At 37.5% G+C, this 17,598-nt stretch overlaps 1 protein-coding gene across 1 annotated transcript in view; it reads left to right on the top strand.

Annotated features, from left to right (window-relative positions):
* Window positions 1–17,598, top strand: part of LOC149252011 (syntaxin-81-like) — a 128,774-nt gene that overhangs the window by 59,944 nt on the left and 51,232 nt on the right. Inside the window, exons 7-8 of the mRNA XM_089459643.1 lie at window positions 5,599–5,847; window positions 5,969–6,100. Coding sequence (XP_089315769.1) covers window positions 5,599–5,847; window positions 5,969–6,100 — 381 coding nt within the window. The remainder of the gene's footprint in view (window positions 1–5,598; window positions 5,848–5,968; window positions 6,101–17,598) is intronic.

Raw genomic sequence — 17,598 nt, 5'->3', positions numbered from 1 at the left:
TGGGATGGTTTAGGATTATATTATTATTCTGAAAATAAATATTTTGGAAATACGTTTCATGGTTTAGTTATTAATATAAAAGTATTGTGTGACCTTCCAATATATTGAGTTCTCAACCATTATTTAATAAAATAAATAGCTAATTTGATAACTTTCCCATGAAATTATGATTGAATAATGAACATGTTCTGATGCATTTGCATTTTAGATTACTAAATTTGTTTTGCATGAATATATTGAAAATATGATTTTGTGGGTGGTTGAAATTTTGTAAATGACATTCATGTAGCAAATTAGTGTTTAAATGATCATGTCATATTGCTTAAATAATATTGATACACCATGGTACTATTTATGACGTTATGGTTTTAGTTAGTTGATATGTCAACAGATGAATGTTGAAGTATAATGTATGATGATGTTTTATGGTGTGATGGTATGTGGCAATTGGACATAATGCTGAGAGAGGTTAATGATGTCATGCATTTGTGGTGCTGATTTATTTATTTTTCTGTGATAGTGATGTATATTTTAATTGCGGGTTCATATGTTCATGATGGATATGATATGCATAAGGATTATGATGTTATGATATGAGGTATTATTGACATGTGGTTCATTTATCATGTGATGTCATGATATATCTTTGATGTTGATATGTTGATGTTATAACTTATAAGGGTATTTTATGGTGTGAATTATGTGGAAATTGCGTGCAGATTTTATGACATGTATGAGCATGCAATTCGTTATTATTCAAAATGTTGTGATTAACAATGATGTTATGTTCTCATGATGACATGCAAGACTTGGCATGTGGATTATTTTATATGATACTATGATGTTATAGCTAATGCATTGGTTGCATGTTGAGATGTGGTGATTGACAGAAAATCCACAAATGGGCCGAGAGGGCCAGTTATTTGATGATCTCGTGGGAACCCATATCCGCAAGGGAGAATATGAAACACCATATGGGTTGGGGACATACTCAATCAACACTACATATGCAGTGGTTTTTTTAATGGATAACTCTTGAGGCGCTATGGGACCATCTTGAGGAGGCCAAGTCCCTGATATTGAATTGGGATGTTGAAGTCTAGTGGGGATGTAAGGACTTTGATGCTTGGGGTTGTGCACGTTAGTGAGTGTGGAGAGAGTGGGCCAACCTTGCGAGATGCCTAGAGTCATTGAGTACTTGGATCAGTTGTCTTCCTTGGGGTAGGTGAGGTCTGAGCCTTGGCGCAAGCCTTAGTACCAACCTTGGGCTATGGTATAGACCAATGAGGCTTTATGCCTAGTTTTGAAAGTTGGGAAAAATGACAGAGATTCCTTGGGATTTCCCAGGTGTTGTGGAAATTTTCGATACCTGCTGGTTATATTAGTCCAACAATGGGTGTAGGGCAAACATGAAGCAATAAGTAGCTAAATAAAATAAGATAAAAAGTTAAATGATTCAACTTAACTTTGGGATGAAGTTCCTTAAAGAGGGGGAGTATGTAATGCCTCGTAATAATAATAATAATTATTGATTTATAAGTAAATGGGGTGGCATGAGGGGGAGGGATTCTCATTAATCTCGAAGGAATCGTTGAAGATAGATATGCTTGAGGGCTTGGAAGGAAGACAAACAACCAAGCAAAAGCTTATGGCTTGTTCGTAGGCCTCACATTGGCTCAAAAGAAGGGCATTAAGAGAATACAGGTCTTAGGGGACTCCATGTTAATCATTAGGCATATGATTTATACTTCATCAACAAAAAAACATTATCTTAAACCAAATTATTAAGAGATCCCAAGCGCTAATACGATCTTGTGTCCTTTTTCCATATTCTCAGAGGGAATAATCAAGAAGTCGACAAACAGGCAAACTGGGCCTGCCAGTTGAGAGAAGAAAGAAGTATTGTGAACGAGATCGATGGAACGACTAGCATCCTCTAATTGTGTTTATGAGCTTCAAGTTATGGGTTGAGGATGTTATTCTTGGTCTAGCTAAGAAGTTGGCAAATATCGGAAATGGGGACTATGCAATTTGGTTTCTAAAGTTGGTCTATTGGTTTCTCTTAGCCCCCTTCACCCTCCCTCTCTTTTTGACTCCCCCTTTCCCTCCCACCATTTTCCCCTTTTCCTATTTAACCCTCCCACCCCTATCCTTCGCCATTCTCCTATCTCTTTCCTTGCTAAACCTTCACAGCAAAAATGGGGCAAGGGGAATAGTCCCCTTCATTCCCCTGCACCTTGGCCCCTGTCGCATCACTCCATGCCAGACTTGGCATGTCCTAGAGCCTTGTGGCATGGACATCCTCTGCTTGTGGCTGCGACGTGTCTGTGTTCATCACCCTGGTACAACACTTGTGCATGGTAGATTTCAATGCGTGTGTATCCAACTCCCATGCCCTGGATCATGGTGCAAAGGTTAGCACACCATCTTGGGTGATTGCAAGATAATGGGGAATTCAAAGTAGCAATTAATTCCTGTGCTTAGAAACACCCTGATCGCTCGTGGGAGGAAGGTTTGGATGAGAATGGCGAACCAGGAGTAGGGCTGGGAAATAATGGCGGATTGTTGGGAATTTATGGAGGTTCATTGGGTTTGCAACTCCAGCAGTACCTCTCACGATACTGCATCACCACACAGTCCTGCATTTGCTATTTAAGGAATAATGGTATGTTCAATTTTTATGGTTTAAGGTTCTTTTCTGCTCAAGTTGCCTCTGCGAAGGTGATCCAGGTGGATATTGGTGGTCACCCGCCTATTCCATTTGGACCCCCACCATTGTTTTTTTCAGTTTTTCAGTTTCCTTATTTGTAGCATCATTTATTGTTTTTGGCAGTTTTTCAGGTCTTGAACTTCCAGAGCCGTTTTTAGGCCCTAAACAACGTTTTTTGGTAAAACTAGGGCCAACATGGGTCGTTGACCGATGTTGGCCATTCAAAAGCTGTAGTCCTCGAATAGAGCTTTGTGTGCTAGTGGTGTCATGTTCACCCTTTGATCTTTTTGATTGGTATTGTGATTCCTCCTCTTCCCTTATATATTTGGCTCTTTGTTGTGTTTATATATTTGCATAGGTTTTGATTCCTATTTGCTTATTTCCATACCATTCTATTTTCCCACATAGATGCTTTCTGGCATGGGTATATGAACCTGTGTAACTAGATTTGCAATGGGGGCATACAAATTTAGTGGTTCCACCCCCTTTCCCTCCTCCAAACCTTGTAACATATTTCCATAAGGGTGTTTGGTCTACGCTAGCTTTCTTTCCATCATCTTCACTCCCATTATCCTCCTCCTCTTCTTCCTCTTGGTACAACTCTTCTCTAAGGTATCCTCCACCACTACTCACTTCTTCATCATCTTCATCACTTCTTCTTCTTCTACTTCCCAACACCATCATCATAGAAAAAAATGGACCCAACAAGATAAGGCTAAGCCATATACCCATCATGTTTGTTAAAGCTTGAGATTATTGCGTACAATAAAATGAGGGAGGAATGGGAAAGAGTAGGAGAAGAGAAGAAGAACTTCTAGATTCGAGATTCGTTCAACATATACAAAGCACATGTTACATGGAAAAAAGAAAGAATGGGATTAGACCCTACCTCCTTGGCTCTCCAACAATCTTCATTCTCCCAAGCTTGCAAGCTCCAACAATCTCCCTTCAATCTCCCCAAGCTCCTCAAGGTCAGATCCTCTCAATTTCTCTCTCACAAATGAAAATGATGTTACGAGGGAGGAGAGGAGGCCTTTTATTCTTTTTGGCCCCGCCCATTTCTCCCCCAAAAAAACCCCTGCTCTCCTTGGCCATGTGTGGACTTCTTGGGTAGGGAGTAAAATTTTTAAGAGGAGTGATTGGGGAGCGATCTCTCCCATTCGCTCCCTGCCATTAAAAATCTCTCCTAAAATGATGGGGAACGAACTCTCCCGTTCGCTCCTTGCCATTAAAAATCTCTCCTAGAGTGATGGGGAGTGATCTCTCCCTCTACCGCTCCTTGAAAACTAGGGAACATTTTTTTTTACTAGGAGCACGCTTTTGAAATTCGCTCCTAAACAAGAGTGAATTGGGAGCACTCTCTCAAAATTCGCTCCTAAACGAGAGTGAATTGGGATCACACTCTCAAAATTCACTCCTAAACTGAGTGAATTGAGAGCGCACCCTAGTGTCTCTCCCTTAGTGCTTCTGATTGGAGCACGCTTCATGAGCGAATTTTGGGAGCGGGGCGCTCACCCGCAGCCCTGCTAGTGAGTCAATGCCACTGTCACCCCCCTCATCATTGGCTATCAAACTTGGGAATTCTTGACATCATCAACCTCCAGCATTGGACTTATTCATTTAGCCTTCTACATCACATCTGGTTATATACATGTTTATGAGGTTGTCCTATTGTTCTATCCTTATTTACTTCATTTTATCCTAGATTTAGCTTTGGCATTTTCTAGGAGTTGCGTTTGCACTCGGACATTGTACTTATATTGGATATATCCTTTAGTCCCATTGACCTACTTTTGTGGTCATTCATTGGACATTAATAACATTATCTTATCTTATCTTCAGCTCCATATTTTTTGGCTTTATTTGACTTTGGCTTTCATTATTCTTCAATTTGCTTGATCAAAGTTTCAAACATGAGAGGGGTTTATGTCTTTTTATGAAATGGAATGTAAGTGAAGGGTAAAAATGGAAAATGTTAACTATGGTTAGGATATGAAATATGCCAACCCAACTAGGTCTCCATGAGTATGATTTCTCCTAAGTTTTAACGACACCTATCTAAGGACAATTATGTCCCCCCATGGTAGATGAGACAAAATAATAAAAGTTTTATTGTTAAGACGAATTATTAGATCATGCCTAAAGTTCTTTATGTTCACAACTTAAATAAAAAACCATCATCAACATGTCTAATCAGAACACCCATGTAGCATATCAATCTGAAGTAAATATCATGCATTGAGTACTATCTGTGAGCACATATATCATTTGAGAAGCAAGGATTAGGAGCTGATATACCATGGTAAAATCTGTCTAAAAGAGCTCATGAATGATGTGGTGCATAGATCAGCATGCAACTGATGGAAGAATCAGAAGAAAATGAGCCAGAGAGCTCACCTATGCAGCATCATCACACCTGAATGAGTGTGTCTCTAGAGGTTGTTACCCTGAAGGGCCAACAGGTTCAATTCTAAACCAAGTCCAAGTGGACTCTTGACCGAGTCCAAGTTTTAAAACATTGGAGCTAACAAACTGGGCTCAAACTTTGCTGCAGACAAACACAAAGTATTTTTACTTTTGGCTTCTTGTTATTTGATGTTTCAATGAAAAAATGTGTTTTTGCACTGTTTCTTTCAACTTTCAATTTTCCCATCTCAGGTAATTGCTTGTGATAAAATATTCAACTTGTTCCATTTTGATTTCAATTGTGATATGTTTTAATATAGAGAGCACTGGATCTATTTTCCGTTAAAACTGTTTAATATGTTTTTCTTTTGAATTATATTATGTTTGAATTGGCATGAATAATTTGTTCCTGATCTTGAGAACTAAGGCCTTACTACATGGTGTTTTTTATAACCTTTTCACCTGTAAATTTATTAATTCAGGTGTTAATCTTAAGTGAGCAACTACATTCCATCACTTCTTTCTTTGACCAATTGCGAGCTGAACGATTTCGAGAGGTGATAGATAGGACAATGCCTAGACGGATGCAACATCTTGAATCTAAACTTAACTCTTCAGAAACATCAATCAACAATGACCCTAAAGATACTGAAGTCAGTCGGCAGAACCATCAGACTGAAACAAAGGGAATCCAACAACAGTTACTTGATGAAGAGACACAAACACTACAGGTACTTGGGTGCATATGCATGGATTTTATTGTTTCTCATTATGATGTCACAGCCATCCAGATTGTGAGAAATTTTGTGAGTCCATGATTTACAGTCTACTTAATGCTCAATCCTCATGCAGATAGAATTGACCAATCTTATAGACACAGTGCAAGAAACAGAGAGAAAGATGTTAGAAATGTCTGCTTTGAATCACCTTTTCTCAACTCATGTCTTACATCAAGCTCAACAAATAGAACGCTTGTATGAACAGGTATGACCTTTGGGATTTGTATTGTTGCACTTAATACAAACATCTTGTTAGATAATTTGGAGCTATAAAGTAGTTGCAGTCACCAAATTTCATTTTTTCACAATTTTTTTATAAATAAAATGCTTCTCAATACATTCTAATTTGCAAATTGAACTGTATATGTGTTTGATTCAACTTTGGCCTAAAGTCACGAGGTAGAATTTGCATGGCATTTGTTTGGTAAGTAAAATAGTATTAATGCTTATTAAAAATAGTACAAGAGTTGCAGAGGTTGGACATTGCTTAGCCTACCCATGTGGAAGATTGGACATGGTCTGTCATATAAATTCATTTCCGCTTTGACCACTCTGATGATACAAGAAATCATTAGTCTTCAACAAAAAGGATAAAGAGATCTAATTGTAGTGTCCGTAGGAGATGGCCTTCAACTTTTTCATTTATCAGGGTCTAGGACCCCAAAGAAATTAGGAACTCATGCAATATCTGTGAGGATTCCTTTCTTGATTTTCTACCTTTCTTCTTTTTTGGGGAGGTCCTAGTAAAATTACCTTCAGTACCTTTTCCCTCCAAAGTTGATTCGTCTTGATCTTGGAGTCTCTTTCTAGAGGCTTTGTCTAAAATTGTTTTTCCCTATGTTGCAGGAAATGTGGGACACCCCCCTAGGTACCAGCCACGTTTCGGTATAGAAACCATGAAATGTCTTTCAGGTACCAGACCCTGCATTTTAGCATCTGTACCGCATGTGTGGGGTGGTACAACATGCTTGTGTGGCGTGTGTGGGCTGAATGCAAATTATTTTTACAAAACAACAATTTATGAGCAGGGAGAAAGTAGAATTTTAGATCCCACTCAAAATTCAGTAGACATAATAGTTCTTAGGATTTTAGGTTTGGGGGATTGCAGCATTTCCATTGGATTTTGTCATGTATGAGGGTATGGAACTAGCATTTAATCAAAAGCACCAAGCCCTCTACGTACCTTGATGTTAGTGGTATTGATTGTTGAACTCCTCTATCTTAACCCTAGTAAAAGTGTAGCAATCACTCAAATAAATCTGGATTTGACACATGAAGCTTTTTCTATCGTATTTTAATGCTTACAGGGTGATATTGATAGTGAGGATCGCAATATAGGAAAATTTTCGATGATATGTAGGTATTTGTTTTAGGATGATTTTCTTGGGCCTTGGGCTTTAGCATTGTAGCATGATTTTCTTGGGCCTTGGGCCTTAGCAATTGCTCGTTTATTCATGAACTTGTATCTCTATTCTAAACATAGTTTTACAAACCAGTCGTGTTGAATCGAAAATCGACCAAACTGGTCGGTCAAATGCCTGAGCTTGCTAACTGGAGCAATAAATCTGATTCATTGGCCGTTTAGGACTTGTTAGGTACCAAACTAGTCGGTTTGGTACATAACTTGTTCTCACCGCCCGGGTCCTTAAAAAACCGACTTTCTTTGATTGAAGATTGACATGCCTTTTCAATTAATTTTCTATAGTCATTTTCCAAATCAGAAAATCTAGGGAAAAGTCTTCTCGCTGAACTCATTGTGGAGTATCTCCTAGATGTAGCTTCTTCTTGTGAAGTCATCATATGAGTTCTTATAATATATTTCGAATGATTGACTCATCAACAAAGTTGAAGCATACTCTTCTTGATCCCATAAATTGACTTTATTCCTTCCTAGCTAGTACTGAGGCTAGAGATGATGTTTGTGTAGCTCTTGGGGATGACCCCACGTGTGGTAGTGGTGATGACTTTGATGAGTGATCATATTGATCGGTGATTTGTAGTAGGCTAGTGGCTTAGTAGCTTGAGTTGTAGCATTGTTTTTGGACTATAGAGACCATTTAGAGTCTCCATGGTTATGCAATTTGATGATGATATGCATTGTACTCCGTGCCATTTTGATATATGCACCCTTACATGGTTGGTATATAGATGAGAAAACTTTGTATATTTTGTCTCTAATGGTTTGAAATCTTATTTTTTTTTGTTTCATTTAAAAATGATTATTTTATGTATATTTTCAATTCTGATTTATTGAATCTAGTTTAATTCGGTTTAATCTGGTTACGGTTTGAATCCCAGTTAGAAAACTTGGTTCCAGTTTTTAAAATTGTCATTCTAAATCAAAATTTCAAAACTTAGAACTTAAATGCTTTCTTTCAAAGTTCCAGTATAATTTTATATATTAGAAAATTATACTGGTACTTTGAAAGAAAGCATTTAAGTTCTAAGTTTTGAAATTTTGATTTAGAATGACAATTTTAAAAACCGGAACCAAGTTTTCTAACTGGGATCGAACGGAAACCAGATCAAACCAAATCGAACATGTTCCTTGTTTCTCTATTTTTTGGGGGTCACATTTCTGACATGTTCCCATTTCAGATATGCATTTTCATTTTCCTGTACCATGCAATTTAGGTTTTCTCCTTGTCTGATACAGATTCCTAGCTATCTACTACAATATTGGTCTTGTTTGCTAATTCTCAATAGAGATTGATTTGATTCCCTCATGTCTACGTCTTATCTTCCTTTGGCTTCTTCTTTCCCTAGATATGTTAGTTCATTTCCTCTGAGGCTCTCCTCATTGTAAGGTGTTTATTTTGGTGGAGTATGCATTTTAGTCTGCTCTTACTTGACTATTCTACACCTCCTTTAGATGCTTTTCCTATTTATTTAGATATTTTCCCTTGATCTGCATCCATTTGCGCAGTTCTTGAATCATTTTTCTCTAACGATGGGCTAAGGAAATCATGAATAGCTCCCCGCTTTCCCTATCTTGTATGGGCAATTGTCTAGAACTTTGCTTCTTCCTTTTGTGTTGGGTGTTGGGCTTTAATTGAGAGCAATAGTTCTGCTGGAGGTTTTTGTGCTTATCACAACACGACATTCAAAGCACATGCTGTTGTGTTCTAGTTGTTGCGTTTGCTCATAGTGTTCATGTTCCAATCTCATTGCATCATGGAGTGGCTTTGATAATTCTAGATATATGTTGAATCTTCCACAAGATGTTAATCTCTTCTCCATCACAATGTCAGAGGCCTTAAGGAACTCCCCGATCAAATTCTCAACCCCTTTTAATATTTCCTTGAACTTAAAGGCCAACTAGAGAAAATACAAATGGATCAACAGAGGTGCCTCATAAAGATTCTCAAGTTGAAGGTCAAATTGACACTTCGAAAATGCAAGTAGAGGCAAATTGCATTCAAAGAATGCGGGTTTCCAAAGTTTATATTTGTCTCCTCTTTGCTTGAAAAAATAGCCACAAAGAAACCCTTCACACACTTTTTTAGTTGATCTAGCCTTCAACTACTCGTAGCATTACTTTTGAGGGCCACATACACAAACATCCACATCAAATCATGATTACTCCAGAACTCTACTTCTTGATTCCCCTGCTCTAATTTAATATGGAATTGAGGATCAACATCAAATTTTTGTAAGCATCCCTTTGGCAAGATGGCTTGAATTTGATCTAAATTATGCCGAAGGATCTTATTGCTTTGGCTCAACAGATCTTGGGATTGTTGCCACAAAATTTAGTAGTCCTAGTACAAAGCCCCACTACGCAGAGGTAGCCCTTAGGGTAACAAGAGAAAAGGTTGCCACTGTTACCTCAACAACCTTTCTCCTACTCTTTAGTGGTATTTGACCACAAGGGTGGCTTTCGTAAACTCACCTAAAGGATATTCAATGATAATGGCTTAAGGTGATTGATATGAGGTCTACGAAATGGGATACAATATCCGTAGGGCCTAAATGTTCTATACCAAGGTTCAAGGATTCTATTCCTAGACTAATTAGAGGCTTGTTATAAGTTAGGGTTTTGCAGATTTTCAATGATAAGGTAAATGATACCGTATAATAGTCAAAAGAAAAAGTCTTTCAATGGATAATCAATAAAGGAAGCAAGACCTTCAAATATATAGCAAGGGTTAAGTGTTTTTAATGTTTTATGGCTGAAATCATGCATAGATAACAAATAAATGATGATGTCATCCCTAAAGAAGAAGCTTTTAACATGCAACAATGCTATATTTTCTTATTATATATTATTTATTAATGCATTTCCTACTTTAATAACCATAAAACATCAAACATAGATTTACTTTTTTGTGATTTTTCACATGAAACCCTAGCCCTAACCCTAGGTATCTAGGAAATAGAAAGAAGAGGGAGAAATTTAATAATAGACGGTTCATCAACACAATTATGACTAGTGCCTTGTCCTAAATGGGAAAATGGAGTCTTTTAGGGGGTAAATCAATGAAAAACCTTGTTGATTTTCCTGTGTGGGGAGATTTTAAATTTAAGAGATGCACACTTGGAGTTCCCTTAAAGGTTTCCCGGAAAACAATCTTACATATCATATAAGAACAAGATTTTAAGATAAATTTAACAATTATATTATGGCAAATCAGAAACCACACTACAAAAATACAATATGCAAATATAGAAAAATGCGTTAATCTTACAAAATTTTCCAAGAGAAATACTTCAATCAATCCCAAAATCATCTCCAAGCAAGAAAGCATCTCCAAGAGAAGCTTGCTCCATAAAAGATCACATTTTGCCTAAGTAGAAGTAAGAAGACTAATTCTCACTCTTTTGGAAGAGAAGAGTGATGGATGTGTGATTATGAAAGGTGGAGTAAGGCTTCCTCTATTTATATAAAGACTAACTTGCCTTCTTTCCACTAATTTTACAAGAAAAGCCCTAAAACAAGTTGTTTGGGTGTTCAACAAGTGTGGGGTTACAAACTAACCTTAATATAGATGAAAAACATAATAAATGCCAAAAAGCCCGCACACATGGGGAAATTATGTGCCCAACATTACCCTTCTAAGGGAAAAAAGGGTGACGTGGCACCATCATGCTCAAATGTTGGGGTCTATTAGTGATGCGCAAGGGAGATGCGCAAGCCCTCCCTTGATGTTCAAATATGTAACTAGGTTCAGTCTTCATAATGTCTATTGTAATCATGATTTTATGTATTTGATATTAAAGAGAAAAATAAATTTATTCTTGAGGCATGGGTTTCGTGCTCAAGATAAAATTATTTATAGGTCAAGCACCCATTGAGTGCTTCTAAGTTTGTCATAGAATTATGAAGTCAAAAGAGTAATTATCATATATGTAAGACCCCTTTGGGCATGTTGTATCTTGTAAAGAAAATTTTTGTAGAGTAAAAAATGTCATAAATACCCTCCAAGACCTTGTCAAGCAAGTCGGCCTCATGGAAGCAATTCGTACCCCGCGAAAGCCTATATATAAGAAGGAACTCGACCTCATTTGGATATAACGACAAGCAATTTTGATCTCCAGAAGAAAGAAGCAGCAAGTCCAGAAGAAAAAGACGAAAATCAAGGATAACAAGAAAGACGCAAGATAGAAGATTTGGACCTCTCTCTCTCTCTTGTGTTAGGGTTTCTAAAGTTGTTGGGCAAGTCGAAGTTGTTGGAAGTTGTTGGGCATGTCAAAGTTGCTAGTCAAAGTTGTTGGAAGTTGTTGGGCAAGTAGAAGTTACTGGAAGTTGTTGGAAGTTGTTGGCCAGGTCGAAGTTGTTGGGGTTGAAGTTGCTAGAAAAGTTGTTGGGGTCGAAGTTGCTGGAGAAGTTGTTGGGGTTGAAGCTGTTGCTAGAAGGTCAAAGTTTGTTGTTGTAAGCTGTGTAAGGAAAGCTCATCAAGAAGGAAGGTTGACTTGGTCTTGGAGAAGTCTTTGCCAAGGGTCTTAGGTCTTGGAATTCGTCATTTGAAGATTCTATAAGAAGAGAAGAATTCTCATGGGTTTTCCTCTCAAAAGGAGAGGTTTTGGCCCTGGTTAGCAAGCTATATTTTGTGTTTTCTTGTCTCTTTGATCTTCATTGTTTGGTAGTTGTTTGATGATAGAAAACACAATAATAATCAAGTTAAGTAAAAAGACATCACAAGCAGTTGTTAAAGTAAGAGAAATCACCTAATCTAGCTGCCCCTAGATTTCTCAGCACTGTATCAAAGCTAAGGTGACTAGAAGAAGAAGTTGCTTGAATATCACATCATTGAAGAAGGATACATAAGGGTCGAGCACAAGGAAATAATTAAGGAGGACTAAGAAGAACCAAGGACGAGTACTCATTTCAAGGATCACAGCATCACTAGGAGAACAAGTCCTCAAGGACCCTACCTCCACTCAAAGGAAAAAGGGCTACATATTTGAAGCATCTTGAAGTCTCCATATTCTGCATCCAAAGGAAGCAAGAAGAAGCATTGCCATCATCATCAAAGAAATCAAGGTGATCTCCCTCACATTGAGGAAAGAATCACATCTCAAGCATATCATCTAGAAAAAAAGTATTGTCATCTTTAAAGAAGAAAGACATCATCAAGGAAGCAATTATCTTCAAGAAGGCATCTTCAATAATCAACATCATCAAGAAAGCATCAAGTTGAAGATATCATTATCTAGGAGCATCTTCACTTGACAAGTATATATATCTATGCCCGAATCTACTACCAAAATGAATTCATTCTGCAAGGAAAGCAATAAACTTGTTGGGTCATCAAATTTCCTTGCATGGAAGAAGATGATAGATTTGATCCTTGTAGAGAATGAAGTTATTGAATATGTAAAGGACTCCATCGCCAAACCATCTCAAGAAAAAGCTCAAGCATTATCAAAGTATATGAAAGGGGAAATAAGGGCTCAAAGAATCCTCATAGAATCAATCAAGAATTCCCTCATCCCTTATGTAGCAAAGTTAGAGAAATCAAAGGATATCTATGAGAAGTTGGTAAAATTGTTTTTAGTGAGCACTGTAGGAGAAGTCATATCATTGAGAACGAAATTATACAAAATGAAGGTATCAAAGGAAGAAGGGATAACCTCATAGAGTCATACCTCATGAGGGTGTCACAAATAAGAGATCAACTACAAGAACTAGGAGAAATAATGTTTGATAAAGAAATGACCACCGTTGTGCTCAATGCACTACCTGATGAATGGGGCAACTTTGTATCAAGTATCTATGGAAAGAAGGAAACCATTCCATTCAGTGAACTTTGGCCATTATGTAAGATTGAAGTAACTAGGTTGAAAGCAAAGAGCGATGCTGGATCAAATGAATTAGTTCAAGCATATGCTGCCATGGCTAGGAGAAAATGAAAGTTTGGAAAGTTTGATTCTTAGAAAAAGAAGAAGATCGATATGTCAAAGATACAATGTTATGAGTGTAATGAATATGGGCACTACAAAAGGAATTGTCCCAAACTCAAGAAGGACAATAAGAAGAGAAAGGAAAGAAATGAAGCCCATGTTACCAAAGAAGTGGAAGAATCAGAAAATAAGAAATCAAAGGAGGAAGGGAAATATCTCTACTATGACTGAGATAATTTCTTTCACTTAGTTATTTTCAGTTATATAGGAACCATCACAAGTATGAATGGATGTATTATAGCGAGATACAGATGACATCATCATAGAAGCATGGAAGTATAGCTGAAGTAGATAGTCTACATAGTTGTAAGGAAGTAGCTCATGGCATCTCCATTGGAAGCATATAAGGACAACCAAAGTAGAAGTATATATGGTTGGAGGAAAGTCATCTAGCAAGATAGAAGATAAAGAAAGGTTACCATACATCATCATTATTAGAAAGGAGCATTTGTAGAATGAGGATCATTGAGATCCTCCACTAGAATCTTTATAAGATGGTTAACCTCTACTTGGAAGAAGCAAGTGTCTCGTTGATTGTCTGCATTCTACCTTGTGTGGGATCCATTGTTTAGAAGGATGATGGTATGGTGACAAAGGAATGCAACATAGTACATTCATCTTCAAGCAAGAAAAGGAAGTTGCTAGAAGGAAGTCTAGATGACCAAAAGATGGAAGAGGTATGTATATATTTGATAGAAAAAATTCATGTCATTATATAGTTGTAGATAGCATGGTTGAATGCTCTATCTCATGAGCATGATAAAAGAAGAAGAAACTCTTCCTTTAGAAAGATACATGAAGGCATGTAGACAATATGCCTTGAACTCTTCTACATATTGATGTAATATGACCACATATGGAATATGAGGAGGTTGACAATTATGGTTCCTAAGATGAAGGAACTATGTATAGAAATTCTTGGGAAAGCAATATGTGAAGAAAAGGAGAAGAGTTCGTGAAAGATACAATTATAGTCATGTAAGATAAGATATGTGATCAACATCTGATAACTAGAAGAATTAACTATGACATCTCCATGGAAGAAGAAGGTATGAAGACCCTAATATGGGTACTGTCTTGGTAATGAATGTCTTGGAGATGGGTTCATACATGTGCAGGATGTTGATGTTGTAAGAAGTTGATGTCATGACGAAAGGCCATGATAAAAAGGTAACTTTGATTTGATGTTCATTTTGAGTTTTGAAAACATCTTGTTGGGTTGTGATAGGGCCACCGAAAGAAGGTTGTAGAAGTCACCTACAACTAATACTCATGTGATTGGATGGAAGATCCTGAAAGAAACATGTCTTGGAAGGGGTAGTTGTATGAATAAAAGCCAGATATGGACTAGAAGATCACTTTCCGATGAAGAGAAGGATGGCATGACTATTGGTTCAACACTATTGTTCGTTGAAGGGAAAGAGATGAAGAAGATGGTCAATGCCCTACGATGAAGTGATGATGAAGAAGATGAAGTTCATGACATGATGTAGAAAGAGGAGCCCTACAAGCAGTTGATAATACAATGATCTCCACCAAAGAGCAGATAGTTGTTGTTGGAAACAAGTCCCTAGTTGAGAGGGAGCTTGGGAAAGTCCCTTGTTAAAAGGGAGCTTGGGAAAGTCCCTCGTTAAAAGGGAGCTTGGGAATATTCCTTTTATAGGAATGTGTAAATCCTCCCTAGTTGAGAGGGAGAGGTAGAAACATCATTCTTGTCTTCATGTTATGAAGAAAGAATGGAGGATTGAGTAAGCATTTGGTTTAGAATACTCTTTGAGGATGTGGTAGGGCATCCAATAGGTAAGAGTAATCAAAGAGGAAATTCCTTGACGATGTGTTATTCCAAGACAGGAATTGTCCTAGAAGGACATACCTTGTGAACATCCGGGTGGGGTATGGGTCTTAAGAGACAATGATGATGGTGTCTACCTGCCATTTTTTCACCAACATTATGCTCTGATCTTATCGAGAGATAGAGTTGTTAGTCAAGGCCTTGCTATGTGACAATGTTGGTTGCTATGATAAGATGCAATGAGATAAGTTGAAACAATAGCTTATGAGATGGCTTATCGACGCGTCACGCAACTCTTCTTATGAGAATTCTTCAGTTTGAGAATGTCCAAGTACCATGTATGGATTATGAATACCTCCCTAGTTAAGAGGGAGTGTTGGAATATGTAACTAGGTTCAGTCTTCATAATGTCTATTATAATAATGATTTTATGTATTTGATATTAAAAAGAAAAAGAAATTTATTCTTGAGGCATGGACTTCATGCTCAAGATAAAATTATTTATAGGTCAAACACCCATTGAGTGCTTCTAGGTTTTTCATGGAATTATGAAGTCAAAAGAGTCATTGCCATGTAAGACCCCTTTGGGCATGTTGCATCTTGTAAAGAAAAAAATTGTAGAGTAAAAAATGTCATAGAGACCCTCCAAGACATTGTCAAGCAAGTCGGCTTACATGAAAGATCAAGTTGGCCTCATGGAAGCAATTTGTACCCCTGGAAAGCCTATATATAACAAGGAACTCGACCTCATTTGGATATAACAACAAACAAGTTCAATCTCCAGAAGAAAGAAGCAGCAAGACCAAAAGAGAAGGACGAAAATCAAGGATAAGAAGAAAAGAAGAAAGATCAAAGTTTTGGATCTCTCTCTCTTGTTAGGGTTTCTAAAGTTATTGGGCAAGTCGATGTTGCTTGCTAGGCAAGTCGAAGTTGCTAGAAGTTGTTGGGCAAGTCAAAGTTGCTAGAAGTTGCTAGGCAAGTCAAAGTTACTAGAAGTTGTTGGGCAAGTCAAAGTTGTCGAAAGTTGCTGGGCAGGTTGAAGTTGTTGGGGCGAAGATGTTGCTGGAAGGTCAAAGTTTGTTGCTGTAAGTTGTGTAAGGAAAGCTCATCAAGAAGAATGGTTGACTTGGTCTTGGACGAAGCTTTGTCAAGGGTGTTTAGTCTTAGAATTCGTCATTTGAAGATTCTACAAGAAGAGAAGAATTCTTGTGGGTTTTCCTCTCAAAAGGAGAGGTTTTGGCCCTATTACTGCTCAAACTAGCAGGGGTCCTAAAAGGGGGTCTTTGAAGGGCTGCTACTAGGTCAAGGGAAATAATGAAGCAATAGCCCACTGTCACCTCGACTAAAGCTCCCTACTCTTTACGGATTTTCACCTATGGGAGGAGACCTGTTATAATAAGGATAACAAATGAATGAATCAATGATAGGATGAGAGGTGATCATAGAAGCCTATTCACAAGAGAGGCTTAGATATATGGCTTGCTTGCTATAAAAACAAGATGAAAGGCTCTCTAGGAAGGGCTTAAGGGAATTCTACGAGCTAGGGTTTGGGTATATGACTTCTCAAGAAGACTCTTAGCTCCTAAAATCCTTTTGGAAACTTGGATTCCAAGTGGTCTTTGTGAAATTGGCTTCAATAAGTTGTGGGATCACACAGGACTAAGTGGACCTAGAATTAGGTGAAGGGGATGGAATTTATCAACCAAGGGGTGTGCTTAACCTAATTAAGGGGGAGAAGGGTATTAAATAAGAAATTTTCTTTGAATTTGATGCAATAATCCCAATGAGCTCACTAGCCAAAGGAAACCTAGGGCAAGAAACAATCCTCGAGCTAGGGCTTGCAATATCTCGAGATCCCACAGCCAGATTTACCTCAAATTTGGAGGGCCTCTAGAGCAAACTCCAGCGCAGTTGTGGACAAATAATCGAAGTATTTATACTTCGTTTAGCATGATTTGTTGACTTATCGGGAGAAATAGTTATCCCTAGGAACATTCATTCATTCATTGCATGGCCCAATCATGATACAACACCATTTAGAAAGTTAATTTCCACAACCTTACATAAATTGATGCAGTAAGTAAGCCCTAGAATAGCGAAATTCCCAACATCATGATGCAACAAAATTATATAACAGAAATAGCATTTTAAAGGTACTTACATGCAAGAAGAATATATCCAATCATCAAATTTTCCAACAAGAGAAGCTCTAAGACAAAGAAGATTTAACCAAATATCAAAATTCATCCATTTATCCAAAATTTTCCTCCTCCAAAGAATGCGAAATTCTCACAAGAGCTAATGATCAATCCAAGTGATGATGCTAAAATGAATTCACATCACTTGTATTTATACACTTTTAATGAGTTTGATTTAGCTAATTAGGTCTACATTAGCCCCTACAATAAATAATGTGAAAAATAACTAACCTTTGGTGACAGACCCACCAAACTAGCTCATAAACAAAAGAATAAGCCTCTCAAGAGGTCAAATAATGGATAGTGCAT

The sequence above is a fragment of the Pinus tabuliformis genome, chromosome 7 (assembly GCF_031772625.1).
Source record: "Pinus tabuliformis cultivar Carrire ecotype Pingquan chromosome 7, CPIR1, whole genome shotgun sequence".
Lineage (NCBI taxonomy): Eukaryota > Viridiplantae > Streptophyta > Pinopsida > Pinales > Pinaceae > Pinus > Pinus tabuliformis.
Note: the sequence above shows the minus strand (reverse complement) of the source record. Positions and strands in the feature narration are given on the sequence as shown.